Here is a 26872-nt window from a genome sequence, read left to right as displayed (position 1 = left end):
AATTCCCAGCAACCACATGGTGGCTCACAACCATCTGTAATGGGGTCTGGTGCCCTCTTCTGGCCTGCAGGCATACACACAGACAGAATATTGTATACATAATAAATAAATGAATAAATATTAAAAATAAATAAAGGCTTTATATTTTAAAAAAATAAAAAAAAAAGACCTGAGTTTGGTTCCCAGCACCTGTGTCAAGCAGCTCACAACCACCGGTAACTCCAGCACCAGGTGATCGCACACCTCCTTCTGGCATCCCTGGCACCTGCACACATGCGGCATGCACACATACAAATAAAAATAATAAATAGAAAATGTTTTATTTCTTAGTAGGTAAAATTTTCCGAAAAGTCAAGTTGACCCGAGGAGCTAGGACCTTCTTGCGGATGGGGAGACTGTGGTACCAGTGGGTATTGGTGGGGTGGTTCATCATCAGTAGGCTTCCATGGGCCAGCTGCAGCTTGACTACCTCCACTGTCTGCCGGGGTGTCTTTCCTCGAGAGTCTTTGTGCCGGAAGAGGAAGTCTCTGCAGGCCCCAAAGGAGACAGATGCAATGGGACTCCCAGGAGCCAGTTCTCTTTCATCATCTCTGTGTTCCCCGATGTGGTCGCAACCATCTTTGTACCTGTAGTGGGAAAACAACCACAGTGCTGAAGAAACCCTCTCCATCACCTGCTGATACTGCCGGTGCCTCATCCTAGCCCGAAGCAGCAGTGTGCTGTTTCTGTACACCTGCGAGACCAGAGAGCCCAGTCTGAATGTCTTTGCCAAGCAAGGTGTTTGAATGAGAAAGGCCCCCAGTTGGTGGAACTTTAGAGCCAATCAGGAGTAGGTGTGTCATTGTGGTTGGGCTTTGAAGTTTCAAAAGCTCACTCCAAGCCCAGTGTCTCTCTGCCCGCTGCTTGCAGATGAGAAGGTGAAGCTCTCGGCCCCTGCTCCAGGGCTATGGATGTGAAGCTCTCGGCCCCTGCTCCAGGGCTATGCATCTGCTTCCCACCATAATGACCGTGGACTAACTCTCTAAAACAGAAAGCAAGCCTCAGTAAATGTTTTCTTTTCTAAGAGTTGCTTTGCTTATGGTGTCTCCTCACAGCAAAAGAACACTGACTAGGACATTTAGCTACATCTTGTCATGCTTGCAGACCTCACACATGAGATCAAATAGCCACGTCTTCCAGTCACCAGGTTCATGTAGGGAAAACCTGCCCACCACACCCTGTGCAGTCTGGCCCTGCCCTTCATACTCTTTTCTCCCTGGTTCCTGATTTCCACTCCATGGACACCATGCATTCCTCTGTTCTACTCAAGATGTTAGTATCGCCAGCTCTCTAGCTAGTTCTGTGTCCCTCATGCCAGATGACTTCCCCTGGAGCCTGGCCGCTCTGTTCTCAGAATGCACTATTGGTTTCTGCGGTGGAAGCAGGGCCCTACTGGCGCTTTCAGGGCGGAGGCTAGGGATGTGCTGACTTCACCAGTGACCTCACCTAACCCTGCCTTCCTCCTACTCATGAGCTCCATCTCTCCAGTCCCAAAAGTCCTTAGCCCTTCCCCGGGGAGCAAACGTTACCTGTTAATGAGCACAAAGTTGAAGGTCTGCCCTGTCACCCCGAAGATCCGATCTCGAACACGCTCTAGAACTGGAATCCAGGGCTTTGGTGTCAGTGTAAGACCAGAGAAGGTATATGTCAGTCCAGCGTCTCCGTAGGTTGCCTGCTTCCTGGGAACGCTGTGCCACTTTCCAAATACTTGGACCTTGGCCAGTGCACCTGGGCAGATGAAATGGCAGCTCTGACCTCAAGGGATATAGACAGATGAGTCCTGTGCATCTTCTGGGTACTCACAAGGGAGGGAACTAGAAACGGCATTTCCTCTGCTCGTTGTGTTATAGAATGCCCTTTTGGGGATCTCTTCCCCGAAGGCACTGTGGCTTACTCTCATTCTCATGAAGGGGTATGGTGGCATACCCCTATAATCTCATCACTCTGGCGCTGATGTAGGCAGAGCACAAGTTCCAGGCAAGTGTGTCTCAAAAAAACCCAAAGGGTTGGAGAGGTGGCTCAGCTGGTAAAGTGCCTGTCACAAGGTGTGGCTGCATGTGCCTCAAATCCCACTGCTGGGGGCTCACTGGCCAGCTGGTCTAGCTGGAAGAGCAAGAAAAATGGGGGGGGGGGTAGGTGCCTAGCTGGGCATTGTACAACATGAGGGGCAGAAGGAATGCAGGGCTCTGGCTTTGTTGTGTGCACATACAAAACATGCGCACACACTAGCATTAAAATCAGTGGGCCGCAAAACCAAAGACATAAAAGCACAACAGAGGCTTCGGACGGACGGCTCTGCAGGAGTAGGGGTCAAAGACCGAGTAGTGTGTGAAAATAACCAAAATGCATCATACACATCCATGAAATTGTTGAAGAACTAAAAAATAAAAAACAAATCACAGATGACTTGGTCTATAAGCAGCTGAGGCCACCTTTCTCCTCTTTTTCTTTTTCTTTCTTTTCTTTTAATAAACTGTGGTGCACACACCTTTAATCCCAGCAGAGAGGCAGGAGGATCTCTGAGTTCAAGGCCATCCCGGTCTATAGAGTGAGTTTCTGGACAGCCAGGGCTACACAGTGAGATCCTGTCTCAATAAAAAAACAAAACACAACACTTTTATGTTTGCCCGCATATCTTTACAACCTGTATGTGTCTGGTCCCTCAAAGGCTGGAAGAGGGTATCCGAGTACCTAGGACTGGAGTTACAGAGGGCTGTGAGCTGCCATGTGGGTGCTGGGAATCAAACCTGGGTCCTCTGGGAGAACAGCTACTGATCTTAACTTCTGAGTCCTCTTTCAACTCCTCATATATTTATTTATGGCCTTTAAAGACAGGGAGGGTCTCGTGCATCCCAGGCTAGCTTTGAACTCTCCATTTAGCTGAGGATGACCTTGAACTCTGGATCTTCCTACCTCCACCTCCCAAGTTCTGAAGTTACAGGTCTGCACCAGCACCAGGTTTTAAAACTGTCATTCATTGCCTTAACTAAAGTCAGAACATAAAGAGACAGCTCTGAACATAATGGAACATGGATGGAAGGTTTTGTCAGCTGTGTGCTCATTACAGCTTCTCAATATGTAGTCTCCAGGCAACAGCATCAACACCACCTTCAGACTCTTCATACACTGAACTGGAAGGGTCAGGAAGCAGCAGAGTTCTGAGGGCGGCAGGCGTCCAGCTAAACCACACAGCCTTCCATGAGAAACTACCTGGCTATCTGCGGTCTCGCCTACTAGACAAGCACAACTTAGCTGCATATGAGTGTCTGTTCGTTTGACCATGCTGAGGTCTAACCTGGGGTTTTGTGAATAGAGAAGCACTGGACCACTGGCCTGGAAGACTGGTAAAAACGCTGATGCCTAGGCTGCATCTCCCGCTATTCTGATTCAGTATCACAAAGAACCTAGAAAGTTTTGGAGTTTATTTATTTTTTTAACTTCCCAGGTAATTTCGCTCTAGCCTGAGTTCACGCTTCTCCTAACAGAGGCACATTCTTTCATCACCTAAGCCTAACACCTAAAACCCTCCGCTTACCAGTAAAATACTCCACTTCTTGCTCCAACTCTCGGAAGATCTCGTCTGCTTCGGCTTTGCCAAACAGGATGGTGTAATCACAATTCAGACCTTGCGCGCGAAGGTGCTGCCAGCTGGGGCTCGACTGGCCGCCCGAGGCTCCTCCCGACGGGACTGGCTCCTCCCCTCCCCCTCGGAGGTCGCCCGAGTCGGGCCTCACCAGGAACCTGTCCATCCCGCCGCCCCTGCACAGCCGTGGAGGTGAGTGGCCACGCGAGCGGGGCCCCCCAGGCTCAGTGCTCCACCCGCGTGCCACAGACACGTCTACAAAGGAAACAGAGGGCATTAAAACTAGGAACTGCCTGGCGGTCCCTATCCAAGTGGTGAGCTTGCAAACCCCGCAGGCCTGCTCTCCTGTTTACGTTTTCGTAGCACAAGCTGACCTCCACAGTACAATCCTCCTGCCTCTGTTGCCAACTGCTGGGATCGGAGGCACAGTCCCAGGCCCCGCCCCCTTCGGAATTCGCCTGCTCGGGCTGCAAACGCTACATATGGGAAGAGGTGCCGAGCACGGGGTTCGCCCAGAGTCACCCAGAATAACAGGGTGTCTCTGGCCTGCGCCCAGGGGATGGGACTGACACAGGAGAGTAGCTCCACTGGAGAGACCCAGGGTATGAGGCTCCACGCGAAGGCTCTGCAACTCCAGACGCCCACATCCGCCTTTCCAGGCTGTGCGGGACTTCCGGCACAGCGCCACCTACCGGCCCCTCTGCGCACCGCAGGATGCTGCTTTTCCAGCAATCTGCAATGTTGAGGCCTGTCGACTGATTCTGGGGTCACCTTTGTGGGGATCCAAGAGCCTAGTGTTGTACAGGATACTGTCTCGTTGGTGTGTGTGTATGGAAACAATGGATAAACCTGAACATCTGACAAAGCCACAGCATTGTCTCCCCACCACAGTCACGATGGGAAGCAATTACACAATCCCATAAAATCCTCCCCAGGTACCAACTTAATGGTCTTGTCTATATAACCTATACCTGCTCTGTCGGCTGCTCCTGTTGCTTTTCCCAGAATTCCAAATAAATGGAATTATATGCTGTAACAGCCTTTTCTATTTGACTTCTGTTTGTAAGCTTTTAGATAAAACTACGCTGCTTTTTGTCTCTAGCATCAAGTACGGACATTATGTGTATATATTGTATAAACAAACACAGATGCCATTTGTACCAGTGTCCCCCTTTCATTGCTGGGTTAGTGTTCTGGTGTATGGATGAAGCACAATATAAAGACCGTGTGGCAGTCATTTCTGGCTCTAGGTGACACAGCAAAATCACTCTTCAGGCTCAGACTTTTTCTGTGAGTGATTTTACTTCACTTGAGAAAACGCCTAGGAGGGTTGTTGTGGGGTTGCGCGGCCAGAGGAAAAGTGTCTGCTGCCTGTTGGAGCACATGCGCTCCGTGATGGCGGCTCACTTCCTAAAAAGCACTTCCTGTCCCTAAAAGCACTTCCTGTCCTGAACTCTGGCACCCTCCAGCAAAACCAAGGTCCTGTGTCACGCACACTGTATTTTGGAGATGGAAACAGGAAAAGGGCAATGTAAGAAATAAGATTACTTTGTACAGTACGGAAGTTCTGAGCAGGGTGACAGGCTGGGGGGTTGGGCGGAAGACCTCCCAGGGGAGGGTCCTAAGCCGGGGCTGAAGCTTTGCTTTCGAGGTAGAGGACAAAGAGCATCGGATGTGAAGATCTCAGAGGCCCCGCTGGGAAGCAGCCTGGAGAACTGCTAGGGTGTCTAGAGTTAAGATTTGAAAGCTGTAGCCCAGGCTGGCCTCTAACAAACCAATATAGGCTTTAAGATTCTGATCCTCCTAACTCCACCTCCCAAATGCTGGGGTTACTGGGTGTACAGCCACTCAGCGGCATAGGAGGTTTTTCCTGGGCAGTAGTCAAGGTTTAATCTATACCTCAAAAGATCACTCAGTAGAAAAGAACAGCTGGGATTGTTCAAGTATAGATTTGGGGATAACTGAAAGATGTTTATGGTCTGAATGGGAGGAAATAAGTGGGTGAGATAAACGGAGCCAGGGGGTGTGTAGCTCGGTGGTCGAGTGGCTGCTCAGCATGCACGAAGGCCCAGAGTTCAAACCCAAGACTGAAAGGGAGTCTTGGTGGTGTAACGAGGACGGAGGAGACCCGAGAGAGACCTGTGCAGGAGGAGGCGGGGCCTCGCAAGCCCCACCTCGCCAGGGGCGGTGCCGCAGCCCCTCCCACACATGCGCGCTGGGCCCCACCGCCCCAGACCTGCCAGCTTCCCCGCCCCCGGCTCGAACTGGCGCAGTCGGCGGAGCGCCAACCGTGAGCACTGCTGCAAGTGTCCCGGAGCTCGGTCCCCGGTGCAGGCATGATCGGCCAGAAAACCCTCTACTCTTTCTTCTCCCCGACCCCTACCGGGAAGCAGAGCACGCGCAGCCCCGAGCCCACCCCGAAGGGAGACGTGGCTGCCGAGGACAGCGGCGATACGGTGAGGCGTGCGGGGCAGTGCGGGACTCGGGGAGAGGCGGCGGGGTTCCGGCCAGGAGCACCGTGCTCGCCGCTGCTCGGCCAGACCCGGCCTCCTTACGGGTTCAAAACAGCCGCGCGCGTCGGCGGCCGCCATGCCGAGACGCCAACCAATGGGGATGGGGCTCGGCCTCCGCCGAGCCAATCGGCGTGAAGATTCCCTCCCCTCCCTTCATGGGGTCCAATCACAGGCGGCAGGGGGCGGGCGCGGTTTTGCCGCGAAAAGGCCGCGTGGGCCGTAGGCGCGTAGGCGGGCGGGGCGCTGCGGCGGCTCAGCCCGGGTCTTCTCGGCCCAGGTCGGCTCGGCCATGGGCGTCTTCGGGCGGCGACCTTTGGGGTTGGCGCGGGGGCTGCGGGGGGCCAGGGCGCGAAGTCTTACTTCCCACCCCGACTCCTGGCAGGCCAGCCCCGCCAAGAAGGCCCGGGTCGGGCAGGACGAGCCGGCCACGCCGCCCTCGTCGCCGCTCAGCGAGGAGCAGCTCGTCCGCATCCAGAGGAACAAGGCCGCGGCCCTGCTCAGGCTCGCCGCTCGCAACGTGCCCGCCGGCTTCGGCGAGAGCTGGAAGCAGCACCTGAGCGGAGAGTTCAGGAAGCCGTACTTCATCAAGGTCGGTGGGCGCGCGGGTGCAGCCTGCGTTTGCGGGCGGCTGTCTTTCGGCCTCCTAGTATTTGGGTTAAAGCAAGGGCTGGGAGGTGGTTTTCTGGCTGGTATTCCTATGGAGAGGAGGGCTATGCAGGACAATTTGAGGAGGCTCCTTTTCACGTGCATCTGGGATTGAACTCCGGTTGGCGCGCTTGGCGCCAGCTGCCCTCGTGGGTAAACCCTCAACCAGACTGAGTGAAATGACCTTTAGCCTTTTTTTAAAACAGGGAAAGAAGGTTTAAGGTCTCGGACTATAATCCCAACTCGAGAGCTGTAGCCTAGAGGGTCAGAAGCTGCCAACGGGGGGGGGGGGGCAGACTCTGGGCTCCAAAAGACGTTTTAAGGGGTGGCAAAGAGTCGGGGTCACTGAAATAAAAGTAGCTTAGTGAATCAACCTTAATCCAGCCCAGGGTAAAAAAAAAAAAATGGGGTTTAAATCATACAAAGAACCAAACGAGGCTTCAAACACATTTTATACAAAGGTTTTTAAGCCTACTTTTTATGGTTTCCTGTGAGAATCTGCTTTTAAGTCTGGTTTGTCTTTGAAATCAGCTAATGGGCTTTGTTGCTGAAGAGAGAAAACATCACAAGGTCTATCCGCCTCCGGAGCAGGTGTTCACGTGGACCCAGATGTGTGACATCCGAGATGTAAGTGAGACTGGGGTCTGTGTAGGGAAGCGTCAAATAGTGTTTCCTAATTTTAGACCGTGATTTGGGACTAAGTGACCCTGAAACGTGAGGCTCGGTTGTGTTGCGGGAGCAGAGCTGAGCTGAGCCACGGCACTCAGCCACTGGACGGAGCTCCAGCTGTTTATTCATTTAACCATATTCTATTCCAAAACAACAGGAAACGTATATGTACACATTTGCTTGCATGCTCACTTTTTTCTCTTAAATTCTTTGATAACAAAAAAATTTATAAGAAAGAACCTTGTTACCCCAAGGTTATTTCAGTCTCTTGATCATAGGCAGTGGGAACAGAGAAGTGAGGGTCTTTCCGTTCATATTATGTGCGATGTGGGGAAAATGCAAAGAAGTTAACACATACTCATAATCTCAGCACTTGGGGTTGGAGGCTAGCCTGGGCTACTTGAGACCCTGACTCAACAAAATAAAAGGCAAAAGCAAGTGCTGTTGTATCTGTACCGAGGTAGGAAGAATAGCCTGGGGTGCTTGTTTCAGGTAGCGTGCCTGCGCTACTCTGAATGACCGTCTGGTTGGATGGCTCCTGGTAACTCCACTCTCCTGGCTTCCTCAGCCAGCCTTTCTCAGACTGGTAAGGAGTAGAGCAAGTGAGCAGATACTCAGAGTTGAATAGTCCTGAGTGTCCTCAGCCTGCTCAGGTGCAGACCGTTGTTGAGTGTGGACCCTGAAGCCATGGTTTGCTTGAGCAAACTCTTGGGTGTGTGGATTTGTGTAGAGACTGCTTTGCCTCCTGCTTAGAGGGTCATACCCCCGGGAACTCTAGCATTGTCTGTCATAGCCTTTGCCACTGGCTGTGCTGGGGTCTGAACCAGGATTTCTCAAGGCTGTGCAACTGGACCTATTTCATTCTGACGGTGATCTGAGTTACCCATACTGGCTTTGAACTTACTTAGGCCGACCTTCAATTTCTGGTTTATTTTTGTTTTTTCTGTTGTCTTTGATTCTTGCAGTGCTGGGGAGTCGAGCTCATAGTGTCAGTATTGTGCCTTACCATTGAGCCATGGCCTTAATTTTTTTAAGATTTATTTATTAATTATGTATATAACATTCTGTTTGCATGTGCTTTCTGGTTCAGAAGAGGGCACCAGATCTACTACAGATGGTAATTAGCCATCATGTAGTTGCTAGGAATTGAACTCAGAACCTCTGGAAGAACAGTCATTGCTCTTAACCTCTGAGCCATCTCTCCAGACCACCCAGCCTTAAATTTTGATGCACTACCACAGCCTCTCAGCCGGAATTGTAGTCTGAGTGCTTGGTTCTTAGCATTTTGAACGTTGATTCATTTTCTTGGACTGTCGTTCTCAAGAGCTTTGGTGTACGGCATCCTTCCTTTCTCTTTTTTAAATGCTTCTTGTTTTATGTGCATTGGTGTTTCCCTGCATGTGTATCTGTGTGAGTGTCAGATCCCTGGAACTGGAGTTGTAGCCAGGTCTGAGCCGTCACATGGGTGCTGGGATAGAGCCCGGGTCCTCTACAGCAGCTGCTTTCTCTTCCAGAGGGTAACTTAAAGGAGTCTTGTTCCCTCCACCATTAGGTTCTGATTGAACTCGGGACATTGGGTTTGTAGTCAAGTAGCTTTACCTACTGAAGCATCTCAGCCCCGTATTTTTTTATTTTTGATGAACACGTATTGATTGTACGTGCTTTGCAGGTATGGTGACATTGCACAGCTGTCACCCCGGACATTTATCTTTACTTGTTTTCCTTTTTTCTAATAAAGGCTTTTACATTTTTTTGTACACTTTTGCCTGAATGTGTATGTCTGCAGCACATGTATGCAGACCCTTTGGGAGGCCAGAAGAGGGCCATGTGGATGCTGGGAAATGAACCTAGGTCTTCTGCAAGAGCAGCCAGTGCTTGCTCTTGACCATCTCCAGCCCTCATCTTTGCTTTGTTTTGGAAACATTCCAGTTCTTGCTCCTATTTAATTGTTGTCAACTGAGGTTACTATAGTGTGCTGTAGATCATTAGAAGTTGTTTCTCCTTGCTGGGTGGTGATGGTGCACACCTTAATTCCTGCACTTGGAGGCAAAGGCGGTCAGTGAGTTTGAGAGCTGCCTGAACAGAGTGAGTTCCAGGACTGTCAGCTGCACAGGGAAAGAAACCCACCTGGAAAAAACAAAAGGGCCCCGGCCCCACCCCATCCCTCCCAGCTTCCGCTAGTCATTGTTCTCCAGGAAAGTGAACTTCCTCTGTTGGAGTTGGTCTGAAGGCCTGGGTGGCACATGGAGGCTCTTCACTGATTGCCTGCCTTTACCATGTCTTCCGTGTCACTTCAGTGTGTGCCGTGGCTGCATGACTGTGCGCCCCAGCCTTGCCTCTGCCTGTCACTGGTTTTAGGGTTAGTAAATGCCTTGTTGTCCCAGGAGCTGTAAAGTAGATGGTGAGGCCATTGGGCTGCAGCCGTGCCTTACCGTCAGGAAGACCCCTGGGTCCTCTCAGCCTCTGCTGGGGACTTCTGTGGGGAACACACAGGCTCAGGGAAACCAAGTGCTCTGTCCACAGTTGTCCTTGCCCCATCCCCAGAGTCCTAAAACAGGAAAGTTCTGTGTGCCCAGGTTCTTCATGGAGAATGCTGTCTGGCACTGAGGCAGGCACAGAGCTGCACAGTGGGAATCAAAGCCTGCAGCTGAATTCTAAGGGAACAGAGGTGTTGACCATGGAGGAAATGCTGGAAGGACAGGGAAGCAGAAGAGTGAAGACAAGACGGGGTCTGTGTCCACACCTGAGAAAGGCATCAGCCTTCATGGCTAGCCAGCTACTCCAGCGCTTGTTACCTGGCCTCGTTCTCAGCGTGTTGCCCATTCAGTCCTGTGGTCATCGGCTGTGGGGAGGGATCTGGGTGCCTGTCTGTGAAGCTCCAGTTGGGTCTTCCTTTGCCCAGCCCAGCAGTGTTTTCCCATAAGGAGAGCAGGCTGACCGCCTGGGAAAGCCAGCACAGTAGGTGGTAGCAGGCCAGGAGTGTCTGGCCTTTTAACATTGTCATCCACAAAGGTGGTGGTCTGTGTGCTACAGGGACTTCCATGGGTACTGAGAAGTGCTTAGCTTGCAGTGACCACCTCCCCTTACCCCCATGCGGTGCTAACGTGTGATGGGCGAGGATGGTCCCTCCTCCGTATGTTTTCTGAGTGGTTCCATGCGTTACCAAGTTTTGTCGTGTGAGAAGTGAAGAGAAACCTAAGTGGGCCATTACATCGAGGCCACTGAGTGAAGGATGGGGTGTTAATGGGGCTGCAAGCAAGCATGTGGTGGGTTGTTCCTTTTGGGGTCCTCAGTTGGTCCTTTAGTGGGGCTCCACTGTTCATTGTGGTGTCCTGTGTGTCCACCATGTGTTGCTCTTTACTGAACCTGGTATTGTCTGATACTTGGGTTTACAGGTGAAGGTTGTCATTCTGGGACAGGATCCTTATCACGGCCCTAATCAAGCTCACGGGCTCTGCTTCAGTGTGCAAAGACCAGTTCCACCTCCACCCAGGTACATCATAGTGCAGCTGGCATCAGTCAGGTCATGGGCGGTATGATTGGGATGGCTGGGTCATTGAGGATTGGCACTGCTGGTGGAGGGTGCATATACCAAGAACTAGAAGGTGGGTTGTGACTGCCCTACTCAGTTCTTCCACGGTGCTGTAGTAGGTGCTAGTCGGTTGTGGGTGTCTGTCTCTTCCCATGCCATCCTGGCTTTTTGTTTCTAACCTTTTCGTGCCCACTGTGGAGACTTGTATTTTCAAACTGTTGGGGATTCTGGTTGATTGTGCTTTTCTCTGCCTTGGTTTCAGTTTGGAAAACATTTTTAAAGAGCTGTCTACAGACATCGATGGTTTTGTTCATCCTGGCCATGGGGATTTGTCAGGGTGGGCCAGACAAGGTAACCAATGCCAGTAGCCTGCTCTTGTGCTTCTTGTCCATCCTCTGTCCCTGTATGCCTGGGTGTGTAGGTGTGTGTAGGTGTGTGTGCTTGAGTGCTAATGTTGGTGGAGGCAGAGGCACTGTGTTCCCTGGAGCTGCCCACCATGGGGCTAAATTCAGGTCCTCTGTGAGGGTCGGTATGCTCTTAACTGCTGAGTTGTCTCCATTCCCATTGCTGTGTTTTCAAAAGTCGCCCATCCTGTAACAAGGACTCTAAGATCCTAGAGCCTTTTTACCCTGTGTTGTCCTTAGCTACTCTTTTTCTTCTTTTTCGATGTGCATTGGTGTTTTGCCATGGATGTCAGGTTCCTTGGAACTAGAATTAACAGACAGTTGTGAACTGCCATGTGGATGCTGGGACTTGAACCCTGGTCCTCTGGAAGAGCAGTCATTGCTCTTAACCACTGAGCCATCTCTGCAGCCCCTCCTCAGCCACTCTTAGCCATTGTAGTTTTAGTTCCAACACACTTGCTCCTGGCAGTTTGTTCTTGGCTCCTAACAGTTTGATTTTGTTGCCATCAACTATTTTGGGCCCATTTTCTTTTTTGGTTCTTTAATATTACTTAGCATATGAATTTCTGAACACTTTGTTTTTTGTTTACTACCCAAAACTGGGAGGTGCTAAGGGGGCAGATATGAAACAAAGAGTCCTGAATCTGGCTCAGAGGTCACTGCTGGTCGTGTTGTAACTTTCTTTATGGCCCAATTTCACTTCTTCCCTGGGTCTGTTGTGAGTGGCTTGGTCGGTGCAGCCTCTGTAGAGCTCGTTTGTGCGGCCCTAACCCTCTCCACCCTGTTCACAGGTGTCCTCCTCCTCAACGCTGTCCTCACTGTCCGCGCCCACCAGGCCAATTCCCATAAGGAGAGAGGCTGGGAGCAGTTCACTGATGCAGTTGTGTCCTGGCTAAACCAGAACCTGACTGGCCTTGTCTTCCTGCTCTGGGGCTCCTATGCTCAGAAGAAGGGCAGTGCCATCGATAGGGTATGTGTCTTCTAACCGCTTCACAGAGAGCCAGGGAGCCTCGGGTGCCTTGAGTGCACAGCCGTGAGACACTGTTTTAAATCTATTATAATTAGAATCAGGTTCCCACTGACAGTTAGGGATATAATATAATAGAAGCATTAACCTGCCCTGTGATAAGTACACCATGGTCCCTGGCACCCTGTTTACATGTGATGTAGTACTTGATGAATAAGGCGGGTGTCCTGCTTCCGAGAAACTTGGGGCCGTACAGAAAACAGGCCTTCCACTGAATCAGACAGATGTACTCGCAAATGCCCTAGGCAGTGAGCACTTGAGCTGGGGTGCTGCTTGTGAGTGCCCAGCAGCACCAGAGCGCTTGCATCTTCTCCCTGTCACCAAGACACGGAAACAAGAACCTGAGGCAGCGTCTTCCTTGAGCCCTCTTACCCATCTTACCAGTGAATCCTGTCTTACCAGTGAGTCTAGTCACCTGTGTCCCTAAAATGTCCCAATACTGCTTTGCGTTGCCTCCTGGGCTGAACGCCACTATTTCTGTAGTAATGGCTGCAGGTGGGTGTAGACAGTGGGGCAGAAGTGGGGAGAGGGGGCCAGAAGAAGCTTACTAGGGCCTCTGGGAGCAGCTGCGTCCAAACCGCAGTGAGACTGAACCTGGTATGTGTCAAATCTCAGAATGACTTTGAGGGTAGGGACACAGTCACTCCGTGTTAAGGAGCTAGACAGTCTCAAATGGAAAGAAACCTCAGCACTTAATCACACTTAACTACTCTTACAGAGAGGACCAAGGTTCTGTTTCCAGCCTTAAAGCAACTCAGCTGCCTAGGGGACAGGGGTGGGTGAACTTAGAATCGCTGCTGCTTCATAGCAAATGTCACCTGACCATGGTCAGAGCAAGAATAACTGGGTAGTAAGTGTGGCCACTTACTGTCATTGCAGATGTTGCCCTATGCCTCTGAGCCCGGCAAAGCTGAGCCTCAAGTTTGTGAGTGCTAGGGCTGAACACACTGCAAGAAGGTGGGCGGGGCAGAGCGTGCACAGTCTAGAGGGACAAGGTGCCTGCTGCTACACTCAACTCTGTTCTTTTTCAGAAGCGTCACCATGTCCTGCAGACAGCCCATCCCTCCCCACTGTCGGTGTACAGGGGATTCTTTGGATGTAGGCATTTTTCTAAAGCCAATGAACTGCTCCAGAAGTCTGGCAAGAGGCCCATCAACTGGAAGGAGCTGTGATCTGCAGTGCGGGCCACCTGTCTCCAATAGTGGCTCTGGGATGCTGCCACTGAAGCATTGACCAGTTTAGAAGTCACTGAAAATGTCCCTGCTGTTAAGTTTCTGTTTGTGAGGACAATGGAAAGATCTCTGTAAAGCAGTCACGTGCCAGCCAGGCTGCAGAAACCACAACTTTAGCAACCAGACCCCGATTGCCACTTGGTTGAAACTCTATGGGCTAGTCAGGGTGGCTTCTCATGGTCCAGTCACATACTCGGCCCTCTGGGCTATATTGGCTTGCGGGAGAGATTTGTACCTTTTGATCAGCTAAAATTTTGGCACCTACTGCTGTTTACTTTTGCCTTTAGACTAGAGGTTTCAAGGTGTTCTGGCTCTAAAGGGTGTTTTGTGATCTTAAGAAATGAGGCTAGAAATTGAGACTGTTCCCAATTACAAAGGGAGCAAGTGTGTGTTTTCCTGGGCTCAGGAGTGGCTGTTGCCCATCCTGCTGCTTGTCTAGATTTTTGCCTTAAGCAAGTGGTAAGTTGAGCAAAGCAGAAGACAGGTTTGTTTTTGTTTTAAATGGGGGGGGGAGTTCTTCTCCTGGCTTTGGGGTTGGGGTTCCCCACAGCAGATGGCCGGATGCTGGTTTGTGTAAAGAGCTGGGGATCCAGCCCTAGGGTCCTGGTTTTTATGGACTGAATTCACGCAGATTATGTTTTTCTGCAACACTGCAGGATATTGTCTTTTATAAGATGGGCAAGTACATCTATTTTTTTCAATTCTTTTTTGAGAGACAATCTACTAAGTTTATACCTCACCCTGGATTCAGTAGATCGAGCTGGTTAGAGAAGTGACCCTGCATGGGCAGGATAATAAAGACTGTTGAGTTTGGATTTGTGCTGACTGTTCCTTAGCATTTATTTGCAGGTACCCTGTGCTGCTTTTGTCACCATAGCAACCACTGATTGCAGGAAGAGCAGCCCTTTGTCCTTATGGCCTATGTGTAGCTCTCCACGGGGCCACCCACTGCCAGCCTGTAGCAGTATACTGCTGCTGTGGGCAGGTTGGCCGGGGTAGAGGTCTGCTGGGACCCCAAAGACAGTTTTCAGCGGGGAAGCAAGCCTTTGGGGATTCTGGCTGAGTTCTGATCTGTTCTTGGGAATATGAGGTTCGGGTGTGACTGACCCCATTGGCCCAAGTGGCTGTCAGGCGGGCCTTCTAAATGAAGGTGGGATTCACTGGTGTTGAGGAAGGAAGCAAAATGAATCAAGGAACAGGGTGCAGCTTGGTTCCCATGGGTGCACACAGCCGGCTCCAAGTTGCAGAGTGGCTGTATGTAGGCCCAGGAAGAAACGGTGCTTCCTTCCTGGCCTCGTCTACAGAAGGTGGCTCGTAAGATTCTGTGTTCCGGGTCAACAAATAGGCTCCTTGAGGAGGAAGATGCCTGAGTTTGCCTACTGGGGTCTTCAGGGACACCCCAAAGCCATGTGGTGAACTCCCTTGCTCAAAGGCAAAGTGAGAAGCCCATCTCTGCCAGCTAGGGTGACACTGTGCAGGTCTGTAAGAGGGGAGCCATCTTAAAAGCAACAAGGAGCAGACAGCCATTGATTGGTGGCACACACCTTTGATGAGCAGAAGCAGGTAGATATCTCTGGCCTAGGATAGCCAGGGCTACACAGAGAAACCCTGTCTTAAAAAATCAAGAGAGGCTGGAGAGGTGGCTCAGTAGTAAAGAGCACTGGCTGTCCTTGCAGGAGGACCTGAATTTATAACTCCAGCCACACACGTGCACAGATAGGCATGCAGGTTAAACACTCAGCCTTAGGGTCACTGTGCTGTGATAAAATACTAGAAGCACCTTGGGGAAGAAAAGGTTTGCTTCATCTTACACTTCCAGGGAAAAGGACAAGAATGTGGATGCAGGAACTGATGAGAGGCCACAAGGGAATACTGCTTAGTACCTTGCTCAGCTTTATAGCCTCCAGGTCCACAAGCCCAGGGGAGCCACCACACACAATGCTGAACTGGGCCTCCTGCATCAGTCATTAGGAAAATGCACAACACTAGCTAGGCGGTGGTGGCACTCGCCTTTGGTCCCAGCACGCCAGAGCTGGCATATCTCTTGAGTTTGAGGCCAGCCTGGTCTACAGAGCTAGTTCCAGTACAGCTAGGGCTACACAGAGACACCCCGTCTCAACCAAGTTGAAGTTGCTATGACACATACCAGTGGTTCTCAACATGTGGATTGTCACCCCTTTAGGGATCAAACAACCCTTTCACAGGTTGCATCAGATATTTTCAATTTTTTTTGTTGTTTTTGAGACTGGGTTCTCTGTAACTTTGCAGCCTGTCCCAGAACTCACTTTGTAGACCAGGTTGGCCTCAAACTCGAAGAGATCCACCTGCCTCTGCCTCCCAAGTGCTGGGATTAAAGGTGTGCACCACCACCTGGCAGGTATTCACAACAGTAGCAGCGAGCATAATTCTATGGTTGGAGTCTCCACAACATGAACTATATTAAAGGGTCAGAGCATCAGGAAGGTTGAGAACCACTAGCTTAGACTGAGTTAGGAAGATCTGGAGTTGGATACCAGCCTGGACTTCATAGCAGTGCTCTCTCAACAGTAAAAGACGAATAATGGCAAATAGATGTGGAAATGTAATAGAACATTCTGAAAGGTGAAGTGATAGAGTTTGCTCTATAGCCCACACTGGCCTTGAACTCACGGCAATCCTTGCCTCAGCTTCCCAAGTTCAGGAATAAAGGTGTGGCCATCATGCCTGAGCATCTTAAAGGATGTATGACCCTCCCAACTCCGCCCCCTGGAAAGACACAAGTTAATCGTATACAAGTAGTTTTGGGGGGATTCCACATTGCAGGTGTGTTCTTCCGTACTGTACAAAAATGAACAGAGGGGGCTGGAGAGATGGCTCAGAGGTTAAGAGCATTGCCTGCTCTTCCAAAGGTCCTGAGTTCAGTTCCCAGCAACCACATGGTGGCTCACAACCATCTGTAATGGGGTCTGGTGCCCTCTTCTGGCCTGCAGGCATATGCACAGACAGAATGTTGTATACATAATAAAATAAATATTTTTAAAAAATGAACAGAATGGGGTGGGCAGGGTAGGTTTAAATGTTTACGTTTGCAGGAACGACTAGGGTCTTGGGAGAAACAGCCAAGGACACAGTATGTAAGGGCGTGCGGGTGAGGCTGTGTAGATGGTGGCATCAATTTCATCTGGCTTCGGTGTCCATCCAGTAGCTTCCCCTCAACATGTTAGTGTAGACACTGTCTGCCTATAACAGCTCGCTGACCCTCGTATGGGGATGAAAAGTCCAAGAAAACGATCCCTTAATGCTGGTCCAGCTGGGGATAGAAGGACGATTCCCTGGCCAGTCAGGAAGAATTATATGCATGTAAATCAGTCTACACAGCCAGATAGCAGAGGCCCCTCTGTGCGGCACAGTGTAGGAGGCCTGAGAAGACCTGCCTAAAAAAAATGGTTACTGTCACCTCCCTCTGGGGCTAGGAAGTCAGTTATGCAAATGTCATCCTGGGAACCCCAAGTTATAAACTAATTGTGTGAAAGTTCATTCCCTGGTTTTGGCCCAAGCCCAGCAGGACAAAGTTGAGTTCTCCGCTCTGAATGCCAGGTCCTCTTCAGTCCTCTCCTGGAATAGTCTCAGGCTTCAGTGGAGAAGCATGTATGGGTATGTATGTGATACTAGCAGCTTTTCAGCCTTCCAAAACTTTATGATGGATGGGGGTAACCGAGAGACACTTGAGTTGGCCCAAGTCAACCTGAGGACACCCACCCCACCCCACCCCCTTCCCGATCAAGCTGAGCAAAGACTGGAAGGTTCGCTGGAGATGGCTCTGTAGATTGAACTCACGTGAGCCTGTTAACAAAGCTGGATAATCTTGTCAGTCAACCCCTGCCTAGATCATAATTGCAAGGTCACTGGGAGAGAAGGGAAGAGTGGCTGGGGAGAGCACCTGGGCCCTTGGAAACCGCACAGCAGGAGCTGTGTACTCAGCCGGAAAAGGAAATATATTTGGTGGGCTTGTCCAAAATGCCTTAAGTCACTCAGCTCTCCAGGAGAAGCACTTTCCAGGGAACCTCTTTGGGGATCATGTGAGCTCCGCTAATGGTTTGGGAATGAGGCTAGGCTACCGCGCTACCCCTGGGCTTCACTCTCTATTCCCAGCTGTGTGCTTGAGTGCAGGTCTACACTGCAGCCAAGAGGACAAGAGGACAAGTTTGCTTCCTACCCCAAAGCCTGTTGGAGAATCCCCACCCCCAGAAAACAACTGGAAAATAAGCCCATAAGTGAAGTAGCCCAGGCAGGGTAGCAGGTGACCCAGGAGTGGCCAGAACCCCCTGTACTGACTCCGTGCTCCTCATTGGCTTCACAGCATAGCACAGCCATGGCTAGCACAGCCATGGGGACAGAATTCGAAACCCTATACTATTGTCCCCCCTTCGTCTGAGCACAGTGCTGCCAAGTGGCTTCTGCTCACTTGTCTGCTGCCAGTTCCAGCTGGGACCTGGAGGTGACCTTTGGCCCACAGGTCCCAGAACACCCTGTGACTGCAGCAGGGGCTGGCTTCCTCTGTTCTGCTCAGCCCTCCCCCGAACCAGCCAATTCCGAATAAGGCAGCCTTGTTTTTTAATCCTCACGTCCCCAAAAAAATTAGGAATATTTTATGAGCAGGACACGATTGCAGAGGGTCCCCTAAAACTGTGTTGGGTAGGGCTGCCAGACCATCTCTGGGTGTCTTTCCCTCGCTCGCTCACCGCTCACTGTGTGTGGACTCACTTCTGTCACAGGCCAGAGTCACCTCCCCCTTTGCTTCTGACACTTTGGGCTTTAGCTGGCTCTTGTTTAAGTCCCTAGGAATTTGGAAGTAAAGTGAGCTGTGGGGTTGAGGGGTGGACCAGTTCCCAGGGAGTGCAGCTCCAGGCAGGGCTGCAGTTTCATTTTCCTCCCTGCATGGGTCAGCCTGGCCATTCAGGGCCTTGAAGGTTAAATGCTCTGGGGGATATTTTTAAACAGTAGGGGTTGGTTAATCTAAAAGTGACATTTACAGACACAGCGGTGAGGTGCCAGCAGCTTAGATCCTGGCCTCAGCCAACAAGGAGCTTGAAAACCGTCTCTGTGAATTCACAGCTGGGAAGCTATGGGGAAAGCAAGGCCAAGTAAGTGAGCCCTCCCCTCCCCGGGGTCACAGACCTCAAAGCCAGTCAGCCTCCAAGGGAAGGTGTGTGTGGTATGCGCGTGCACAGTGTAGTGTTGGCCCCAGACAAAAGCAACCACTTGGGGTTTAGGGGACACTGAGGGAGCTGGTGAACAGTTTGTTTTTTTTTTTTTTTTGGTTTTTCGAGACAGGGTTTCTCTGTGGTTTTGGAGCCTGTCCTGGAACTAGCTCTTGTAGACCAGGCTGGTCTCGAACTCACAGAGATCCGTCTGCCTCTGCCTCCCAAGTGCTGGGATTAAAGGCGTGCGCCACCGCCGCCCGGCCAGTTTGTTATAAGGGTTCTATACTTTCATGCAGTACATGCCTCTTTCCCATGCTACTGCGTTACAATTATTTTACAATATAAATGGCCTTACATATAGGTGGGTGGTCATCTCAACTGCTCCAGGACAGGGTGATTCCTGAAACTTAGCATCGTCTTTTGTTGTGTCTTTGGTTGGTATTTGTTTTTCCAGGACGTCCTGGAACTTGCTGAGTCATCCAGACTGGCCTGGAACTCACTGCAGCCCCCCTGCTTCTCCAGTCTTCAGTGGAGTCCTAAGTGCAGGCCTGGCACCTGCTTTGTCCGTGACTTCCACCAGAAGCCCTGGGAAGGCGTTGTGGGTGTGTTTATCCCTATGTAGGAGCTGCACAAACCACCTTGTGTATTTATCGTGTTTCCATCCAATGCAGAAGTGACAATGGCATTAGACAGTTTTTAGGTCGTGCAGGGATACGGGCATGTTAGTATTTTGACATGGAGGCGGTCTCCAGATCTTCCTCTAATAGAATCTTGGCTATCTTTTGTTCTAACACCATCTCTGAATTATGAGTCAGGAATTTCACTTCCAAATTGAGCCCATGTGTCCCTAGTGGAGTGTGGGAGCAGCAGCCAGGAAGGGCACGCATTCCACGTTCTGTTGTCTTCAGCTGTTGCACTGACTGACGTACTGTGGCAGGAGTGGGGTGAGGTGGGGAGATGGCTCCCGGTGGCCGGCTTGTGCACCTGGATTCTAGGAACCCAGGGCTGCTGTCATGGAACCCAGCAGAGCACTCCAGGACTGATTGCTGTGGCAGAATGAGCAGGGTGCTCAGGGGAAGCCACGGGTGTGATTTATTCCAGTCCCCAGGTCTGAATGCCAAGCCATGATGGCTCAGGTCATTCGAGTGGTAGATGATAAAGGTCTCACCCAGGTCCCCCCTGCTTCTACCCTGCTCTGTAGCCTCTTAGCCACTCATGTCTGTGCCTGGTCTGTGGGAGCAGCCATTCTCTAGGAAAGGCCTCTTTAGTTTGCTCAAGGGTGGTATCAGTCGTTTTTCTCTTCCTTGAATATTTTTTTACATTTGTGTATTTGCGCAGATGTGGAGCGTATGGAGGTCAGTTGGTTCTCCCCTCTCACCACTGATGACGTGGGGTCATCGGGTTTGGCAGCAGCAAGTGCCGTTCTTTACCTGCTGAGCAATCCCATTGGCCCTCACTCAATCTTGTAAAGTGAAAATAATTCCCGATTAAGAGTGGTACTGAAGGTATAATTCTGAGCTCTTCTCTGTAAACTTCAGTACTTAGGATTGTCCAGTGTAGGAATTGTCATCACCTGACTAGAAGTTCTTCCTTACTCTTGTGAGGGAAGATTGGTCTCATGTTTACCCTTTCATCAGGGTGGGACAGTGGGTGAGCAAGGTGGAGCCAGGCTGTGGACCAGTCTGGGACCCACATTGTCCCTAGGAGCACAGAGCCTTGGAGGCAGGACCACAGAGTTCTGTCACTGTGGGGCACCTTCAGGGACCCTGCATGGCGCAGCTTGGCAGAGGTGAGGCACAGGTGGGAACTGGGCCTTGACTGCAGGCTCTGCTGTTGCGCTCACCTAGCTCAGTCCCCGCTCTCCTACCTTCTGGGGACATTGCTACTCATGCAGATCCATGATCTGATACCGTAGTTTCTCTGTATTCCAAAAGAAATTAGAAAGCAGAAACCAATAAAGGAAATGGTATATTTACCGTTTGGCAGACTAGCAAGAGAAAGCAGCCATTTTCCAGTGGGCGCATGCCAGCCTTGCAGCTGGCAGAAGTTAGAAGGATCCATTGATTTTGCTGTGATGCTACAGCCTGTTCTTCCCTGGGGGTGGGGGAGGACGCCTAGGCCTCTCCCGTGTCCTGGAGCATCAGGACATGAGTCAGAGTTCCTGTGGCTGTTAAGCGGGAATAAGCAGCTAGTGAAGTCACAGTCCGCACTCCGTGCCATCGGCAGGCCTTGGTCGCATCTTGAGTATCTGCTCCGTCCCTCGGAGTTCACTGGATCTGCGACCTGCAAAAGGATTTATTTTCAAAGTTGCATTTCAAGTATCTTGGTAGAAAGGGACTGGGCAGAGGCCGTCAGCCAGGAGTTCTGTAGTGAAGAAGCATGCCCAGGTTTGAGCCTTGTCTGGTCTCACGGAGCTTACCTTCCAGTCGGGAGATCCATATACCCAGAACAGTTGGTTTTTCAAGACAGGGTTTCTCTGTGGTTTTGGAGCCTGTCCTGGAACTAGCTCTTGTAGACCAGGCTGGTCTCGAACTCACAAAGATCCGCCTGCCTCTGCCTCCGGAGTGCTGGGATTAAAGGCGTGCGCCACCACCACCCAGCTGTCTGTGACTCTCTTATGAGATGTTTTTGGCTCCTCTGTGCACAATGGACCAGACTGGAAACAGGGAGATGGGCTACAGGTTTGTGCAATGGCCCTAGGGCTCATGGCTGCTTGAAATTGATCTTAGATTATTTGCTTAGCCTGGTGCCTGGAACACCGGTGAGCACAGTTAGTGTCAGCCAGCTTTCCTGCCATCTGCCTTCCTTGTGTGCACCAGAAAAGCAAGGCTTAGGAGCTTGGCGAGAGCTCAGGGTTGCGCAGGAATGGAGAAACGCTTGAGCCCTTCAGGCCGTGAGCCTCCGGAGGGCTCTTGGGGTGTTTGTTTGTTTGTTTTATTTTTATTTATTGATTGATTTGAGACACTCTGGGTGTGCCAGGCTGGACTCAGGCTTGTCTGTAGTAGAGGCTGGCAGTGAGCTCCTGCTACTGCCTCCTCTACATGCAATGGCTGGGATTATAGGCATGTGCACCGTGCCTGCCGGGTTCTTTTTTTTTTTAATGCTTTCATTAAACAAATTAGGGAGGCACCCACGCCACAGTGTGTGCGCGTGTAGGTCAGAAGATGACCCGGGAAAGCTAGTTCTCTCCTTACACCATGAGGGTTCCAAGGATGGAACTCGGGTCTGTCAGGTGTGGCAATCCCTACTTTTATCTGCTAAACCATTTAAACCATTTCATCAGTCCCGGTTTTTGTGTTTTTGACATAGACCCTGCTCCCTCAGTGAGGTCACCCTGCTCCCACTTGGTGAGGTAGAAGAGAGGTTCCAGCTGGACTTCCGGGGCCTGGATCCCACTTTGTACTTGTACTTGGAATTTCCACATCACTGATCTTGCGGAGCTGAAGTGGCCTTAGGAGCTGCTCTCAATGCGCTTGGACCCACACCACCTCCCAGCCCTCCCCAGCCCCATTGCCATCCTCACGACAGCTAGGTCAGCGCAGGAAGGCCGCAGCATGAGTGTGCAACAGATAGTCAGTGTTGAATCTGCCTGGCCGGCAGTGGCGCAGAGCTCTGACCCCAGGAGGGGAATCTAGAATGACTTTCGGTTTTGCATCTGGAAATGGCAAGCTGGGGAGCACACTGTTCCTTCCCAGGGAGGCTATTCGCCTGGGGCTCAGTTCCCACCAACACTGCCACCTCAGTTTCTGAGGCTGGTGGGAAAGCCCCCTCTGGAGTCTGGAGATTGCTCCACTAAACCAGGCCATGTGTTGTAATAGTCCAGCCTCAGGAGCTGCTTGGGGGAGGCCTCACTTGGTAGAAGAGATGTTCCAGCTGATACCAGGTAAAGCAAAGGGTGAGATTTCCCAGGGGCAGCCAGCACTACTTGAGGAGCAGTGTGAACTAGCAAAGTGCAGCTATCATGGCGGTCACCGTGGACATGAAGTCAGGCTAAGCAGTTCACCCTGGTGAGCTCCATCACCTAGCAGGCTGGTGGGGTTGCTCCTATCTTTGTCCCTGTTTTGCAGATGGGGAAGTTAAGGCTCCCATTAACTTCTCTTACAGCTTGAAGTTCGGATGGGCTCTCTTGGCACTAACTGGGCACCTGTCATGTGCTGGGCACTGTGCTTGTGCCTTTTCAAGCCAGCACTCACAGAGTGCCCTGTCGTGTAATCACCTGAAATGCTTATATCAAGACGCACCGGCTTTTCTCAGGTGTGTTTTCCACTCTGAAGTTCCGATCCGATATCTCCAACGCTATGCATGCCCCATGCCCCAGCGCCTAGTGGACTTGGCACCAGCCATGTACCTGCCAATTACCTGCTTGTTCTCGGCCTGGCAGCTGGGCTTCTCTGGAGACCCATTCTCTGGCATGTGATAAGTTTGGGAACTACTGACTGACTGATGGGGCCTCGCCTCCTGCTTACTTCTTTTTCTGCTGCTTGTGGAAATTGTTTTCCTTTGAGAACATGGACAAGGCCCCCACCCTAAAGCCCAAGCTGGCCTCAAGCATGCTGCAATCTTCGTGGCTCCGCCACACCTGAAGCATCATCCTCAGCTTCTCCTTAGCCAGCTGAGGGACTGAATAATCCACAGCCTGCTCCCTCTACATGTTAAGTTGTCCCTGTGCCTTGGAGCTGTGTGACTACAGGCAGCTGCAGTTAGCAGGGGCTTCCAGGGGCCGGGGAGACAGCTCAGCATGCGCTGCTCTTTAGAGGAGTTTGGTCCCAGCGCCCCACATCAGGCAGCAGGCAGCTCCCTGGAACTTCAGCTCCAGGAGCCTCATGTCCTCTTCTGGTCTTCACAGGCAAAGGCATTCATGTGCGTAAACTCATGCATAGCCAGACATACACAGAACAAAAATAAATTATCTCCAAAAAAAAAAAAACCAACCCACCCCAGCTTTTTGAGCTAGGTGTGATGGTGCATGCCTGTAATCTCAGTGCGTGGGAGGCTGGGGAAGGAGCCTGCTACCTTCAAAGCTGGCCTGGCCATACTGCCAGGCACTGTCCCCCACCCCCAAAAAAATAAAAAATAAAACTAAAACCAGGAAAGTCCACACACGGTAGCTCATACTTTTAATTCCAGTACACAGCAGCAGAGATAGGCAGATCTCTGTGAGTTCAAAACTCGCCTGTTGTTTATACCAAGTTCTGGGCTCTGTAATGAAATACTATCTCAAAAAAAAAAAAAGCTTTCCTTTATTTGAACAAAACACTCCTGTCTCCCTAAAACCCTTTCTAGGAAAACCTGAACTGTGGGACTCTGTTCTGTGTCTGTCCCTGAGGTAAGAGAACAGATGAAAGTAACCCACAGCTCTAGGAAGCCACAGTACACCCCGCAGGACTTCCTTCTGAAATGAGACGGCTCTGTTTAGTTTTTGTGTATATGTGTATACGTGTGGTCTGACAGCCACACGCCATTTCATGGGTGTGGTGGGCCCCACAACAGCTTGCGACAGTTGTTTCTCTCCTCCTTTTGAAGTGTGGGTCTTCAGGTTTGGCAGCATGCACCTCCCGCCGGCCGGCCACCTTTCTAGCCTTGAGATGTACGTAGCTTTGCTGTGTAGCCCAGGCTGCCCTCTGCCCTCTTCCCTTTCCTGCTTGGGCCCTGAGATTGCAGCCAACAGCACACCTGATCAGACAGTACTTCCTGCTCTCATGACCTGGGCCTTCCTTAGGGTTCAGGAGGAGAGCACCCCACCTGTGAATCAGAATGAGGGCTGGGTACTCAGACTCATGAGTGAGGCCACCAAGGGCCAGAGGGATTGGCCAGGCCTTGGTTTTCTCTTCCATAGGAGGGAACCAGGAAGTGGGGCTTTCGTAGAGCAGAGGCACAGGAAATGAGGCCATGAGGGAAGCCCCAGCCTGTGGCTGTCCGCCCTGCCCAGTAGCCTTAGAGATGCAAGTTAACTCTGTGCCACACTGGGAATTGCTGCTCCCTACCACACTTCTGGCATTCTCAGTTTCATTGTCCCTGTGGATTGTGTTTCTGACCCTTCTCTCTCCCAGTAACCTGCAAAGTGGTCTGGATCTCAGCAGCCCCCATCCCCGGGCCAGGGAGCAGATGGAATGTTGGTGCAGCTTAGGGCCCAGAACCTCCTCACTTTGGAAAAAGCACCCGGGTTGTGTTGCCCCCAGCAGCTCATTGCTGGCAGTTCAGACATCTCAAGAGTCCTGGGGTGCCTGATGTGGGGGTTTTCCTGTCTGGGCTGGCCCACCTTATGAGTGGCCTTCTGCCTGAGTAGAACACCCGTGAACCCACCTTAAGCCTGTTTCTTTCTGTTCGTGGAGTGGGGTGCTCAAAGTCAAAGCTGTCGGCCTTGTTCTGTCTGGAAGAGCCACTGGGATCGACAGAGAATGATTAAACAGGCTTTATCGGGTCTCACAGCAATACTGCGTGCGAGGTGGCTTTTCTAGATGCGGGACACTGGTTCAGAATAAGGTCAAAATCTGGCCAGGATGATGCTCTCTGAGTGCCAGAGCGTCATACTCTGCCCCAGGCTCTCTGAGTGCAGATGGCATGTGGCCCATGCGTGACATTGGGCTTCTGTTTACTCGGGTACAAGGCAAACTGGACACCATGTCATCTTACATCAGGTTGCAGATGGGATCGGCTTTGGAGAAATACTGTGGCCTGTGATACCCTTGTCCCCACAGGCAGGGGTACAGATCAACCATCCCCAGGGGCAGTGTTTCGTATCCTAGTAACTACGGTTGGCTTTATGCCATTCTCCTGGCAGCTGGGAAGTCCTTGGCCACCCACTTTCTATCCTGAGACATTTTCCACAGTGTCCAGTGTGGCCCATCACAAGAAAATGCTGCCGGGCGATGGTGGCACACGCCTTTAATCCCAGCACTCGGGAGGCAGAGGCAGGTGGATCTCTGTGAGTTTGAGACCAGCCTGGTCTACAGAGCTAGTTCCAGGACAGGCTCCAAAGCCACAGGGAAACCCTCTCTCGAAAAACCAAAAAAAAAAAAAAAAAAAAGAAAAGAAAATGCTGAGCCTCCTCCTCCTCTCCAGGCAGGTGTCGGAGGGCTGAGGACAAGGCTGCACTCTGTATTCTCACCCACTGGCACCACCTGGCCTGGCTGTGGGAGCATTTAAAATAGACTCCAGAGAACCAGGCTGAGAACCAGGCTTAGGCAAGGAGAAAGATTGCGTGAACACAAAGTAGGCTTAAGTACAGGAGTGTGGCAAGCCAAGGGGAGGTGGTCCTCTGTGCTGGCAAGCCCAGACCACGGAGAGAGGCAGGTGAAGACCGTGAGGACTGAGCCAGGGCCAGGGCTGTCGTGACAGGTAAGGGTGTGCTGACATGCTGCAGGGACTTCCAACCCCACTCTGCCCTGGGGCGCGGGCCAAGCCCCTCCCCTGTGGCCTGATACAGCACACCACAGCCTCCTACTGAAAGGTGATACTTTGGAGGCTGGTTTCTCTTAGTCACCCTGTGGGCACTTGTGAGACCAGATGAGAATGGAGTTGGTGGCCGTGTCCCCAGTGTCGGTAAGTGGCCCTAACCACTCGGGAACTAAACTGGGTGGGAGGAAAAGTCCAAGTATAGACAGGGGCTGCGGGACACTGACATGCTGTCCCTCCAAGACTGTGCAGAGACAGGGTGAATGTGTTGGGGCTTTTTCTTTTTGGGGGGTGGTGGTGGTGGACAGCAAGCATACCCTCCACCTGCTACACTGTGGTGCTGGCTGCAGGCCAGCACTTGCTGGAGCCCAGCAGCTTCCTGTATCTGTCACGGGAGGCTTGTGGCTCGGGCACCAGACTGCTGTTACTTAGGTTTGAATTGCAAGAAATAAAAATAAGCTTAGGGGTGTGGCTTAGAGATTGAGCATTTGTCTCACTCAGGTGAGGTCCTGGGTTCTAGTCTAGCCCTAGGGAGCAAAGAAACTAAATAAAACCTTTGACAAGCATCCAGTTTGGGGGTCAGCTGTGTCAGTTCACGGGAAGGCAACCACTTGGGGGACAGATGCCTACTCGGGGCCCTCCTTCCGTCC

At 51.4% G+C, this 26872-nt stretch overlaps 3 protein-coding genes across 7 annotated transcripts in view; 2 read left to right on the top strand and 1 right to left on the bottom strand.

Moving 5' to 3' along the window:
* Positions 1 to 310: 310 nt before the first annotated feature.
* On the bottom strand, positions 311 to 4268 carry Alkbh2 (alkB homolog 2, alpha-ketoglutarate dependent dioxygenase). 3 transcript variants are annotated; one of them, XM_041648794.1, is made up of 4 exons: positions 4193 to 4268; positions 3575 to 3877; positions 1569 to 1767; positions 311 to 626 (listed from the first exon to the last, which is right to left on the bottom strand). In XM_041648794.1, the coding sequence occupies exons 2-4, from the start codon at positions 3786 to 3788 to the stop codon at positions 320 to 322; spliced, it is 720 nt and encodes a 239-aa protein (XP_041504728.1). In that variant the 5' UTR covers positions 3789 to 3877; positions 4193 to 4268; the 3' UTR covers positions 311 to 319. The 3 variants fall into 3 exon arrangements, with proteins under 3 accessions (XP_041504728.1, XP_041504727.1, XP_041504726.1); XM_041648793.1 differs by having other exon boundaries at positions 3997 to 4245; XM_041648792.1 differs by having other exon boundaries at positions 3575 to 4245.
* A 1603-nt stretch (positions 4269 to 5871) lies between these two features.
* On the top strand, positions 5872 to 14459 carry Ung (uracil DNA glycosylase). The gene is made up of 7 exons (XM_041648478.1): positions 5872 to 6078; positions 6518 to 6724; positions 7312 to 7407; positions 10845 to 10942; positions 11244 to 11332; positions 12177 to 12355; positions 13444 to 14459. Exons 1-7 carry the CDS (start codon positions 5959 to 5961, stop codon positions 13582 to 13584), a joined length of 930 nt encoding a protein of 309 aa, XP_041504412.1. The 5' UTR covers positions 5872 to 5958; the 3' UTR covers positions 13585 to 14459.
* Positions 14460 to 26219: 11760 nt separating this feature from the next.
* Positions 26220 to 26872, top strand: part of Acacb (acetyl-CoA carboxylase beta) — a 105313-nt gene continuing 104660 nt past the window's right edge. For all 3 annotated transcript variants that reach the window (XM_041648403.1, XM_041648402.1, XM_041648401.1), the window contains exon 1: positions 26220 to 26369. The gene's annotated coding sequence lies outside the window, so the exon portion shown is untranslated. The remainder of the gene's footprint in view (positions 26370 to 26872) is intronic.

Source organism: Microtus oregoni, unplaced genomic scaffold (genome assembly GCF_018167655.1).
Source record: "Microtus oregoni isolate MIOR12 unplaced genomic scaffold, Mior012 000003F_ref0000135, whole genome shotgun sequence".
NCBI classification, from domain to species: domain Eukaryota; kingdom Metazoa; phylum Chordata; class Mammalia; order Rodentia; family Cricetidae; genus Microtus; species Microtus oregoni.
The sequence above is the reverse complement of the archived record's forward strand: the minus strand, read 5'-3'. Positions and strand labels throughout refer to the sequence as shown.

Coding starts and splice junctions, on each gene's coding strand:
- Ung (XM_041648478.1), top strand. CDS start 5,959: ATGATCGGCCAGAAAACCCTCTACTCTTTCTTCTCCCCGACCCCTACC. Junction 11,333..12,176: donor GTCAGGGTGGGCCAGACAAG/GTAACCAATGCC, acceptor CCCTGTTCACAG/GTGTCCTCCTCCTCAACGCT. Junction 12,356..13,443: donor AGGGCAGTGCCATCGATAGG/GTATGTGTCTTC, acceptor GTTCTTTTTCAG/AAGCGTCACCATGTCCTGCA.
- Alkbh2 (XM_041648792.1), bottom strand. CDS start 3,899: ATGCCCTCTGTTTCCTTTGTAGACGTGTCTGTGGCACGCGGGTGGAGC. Junction 1,768..3,574: donor AGAAGTGGAGTATTTTACTG/GTAAGCGGAGGG, acceptor TCATCTGCCCAG/GTGCACTGGCCAAGGTCCAA. Junction 627..1,568: donor AACTTTGTGCTCATTAACAG/GTAACGTTTGCT, acceptor TTCCCACTACAG/GTACAAAGATGGTTGCGACC.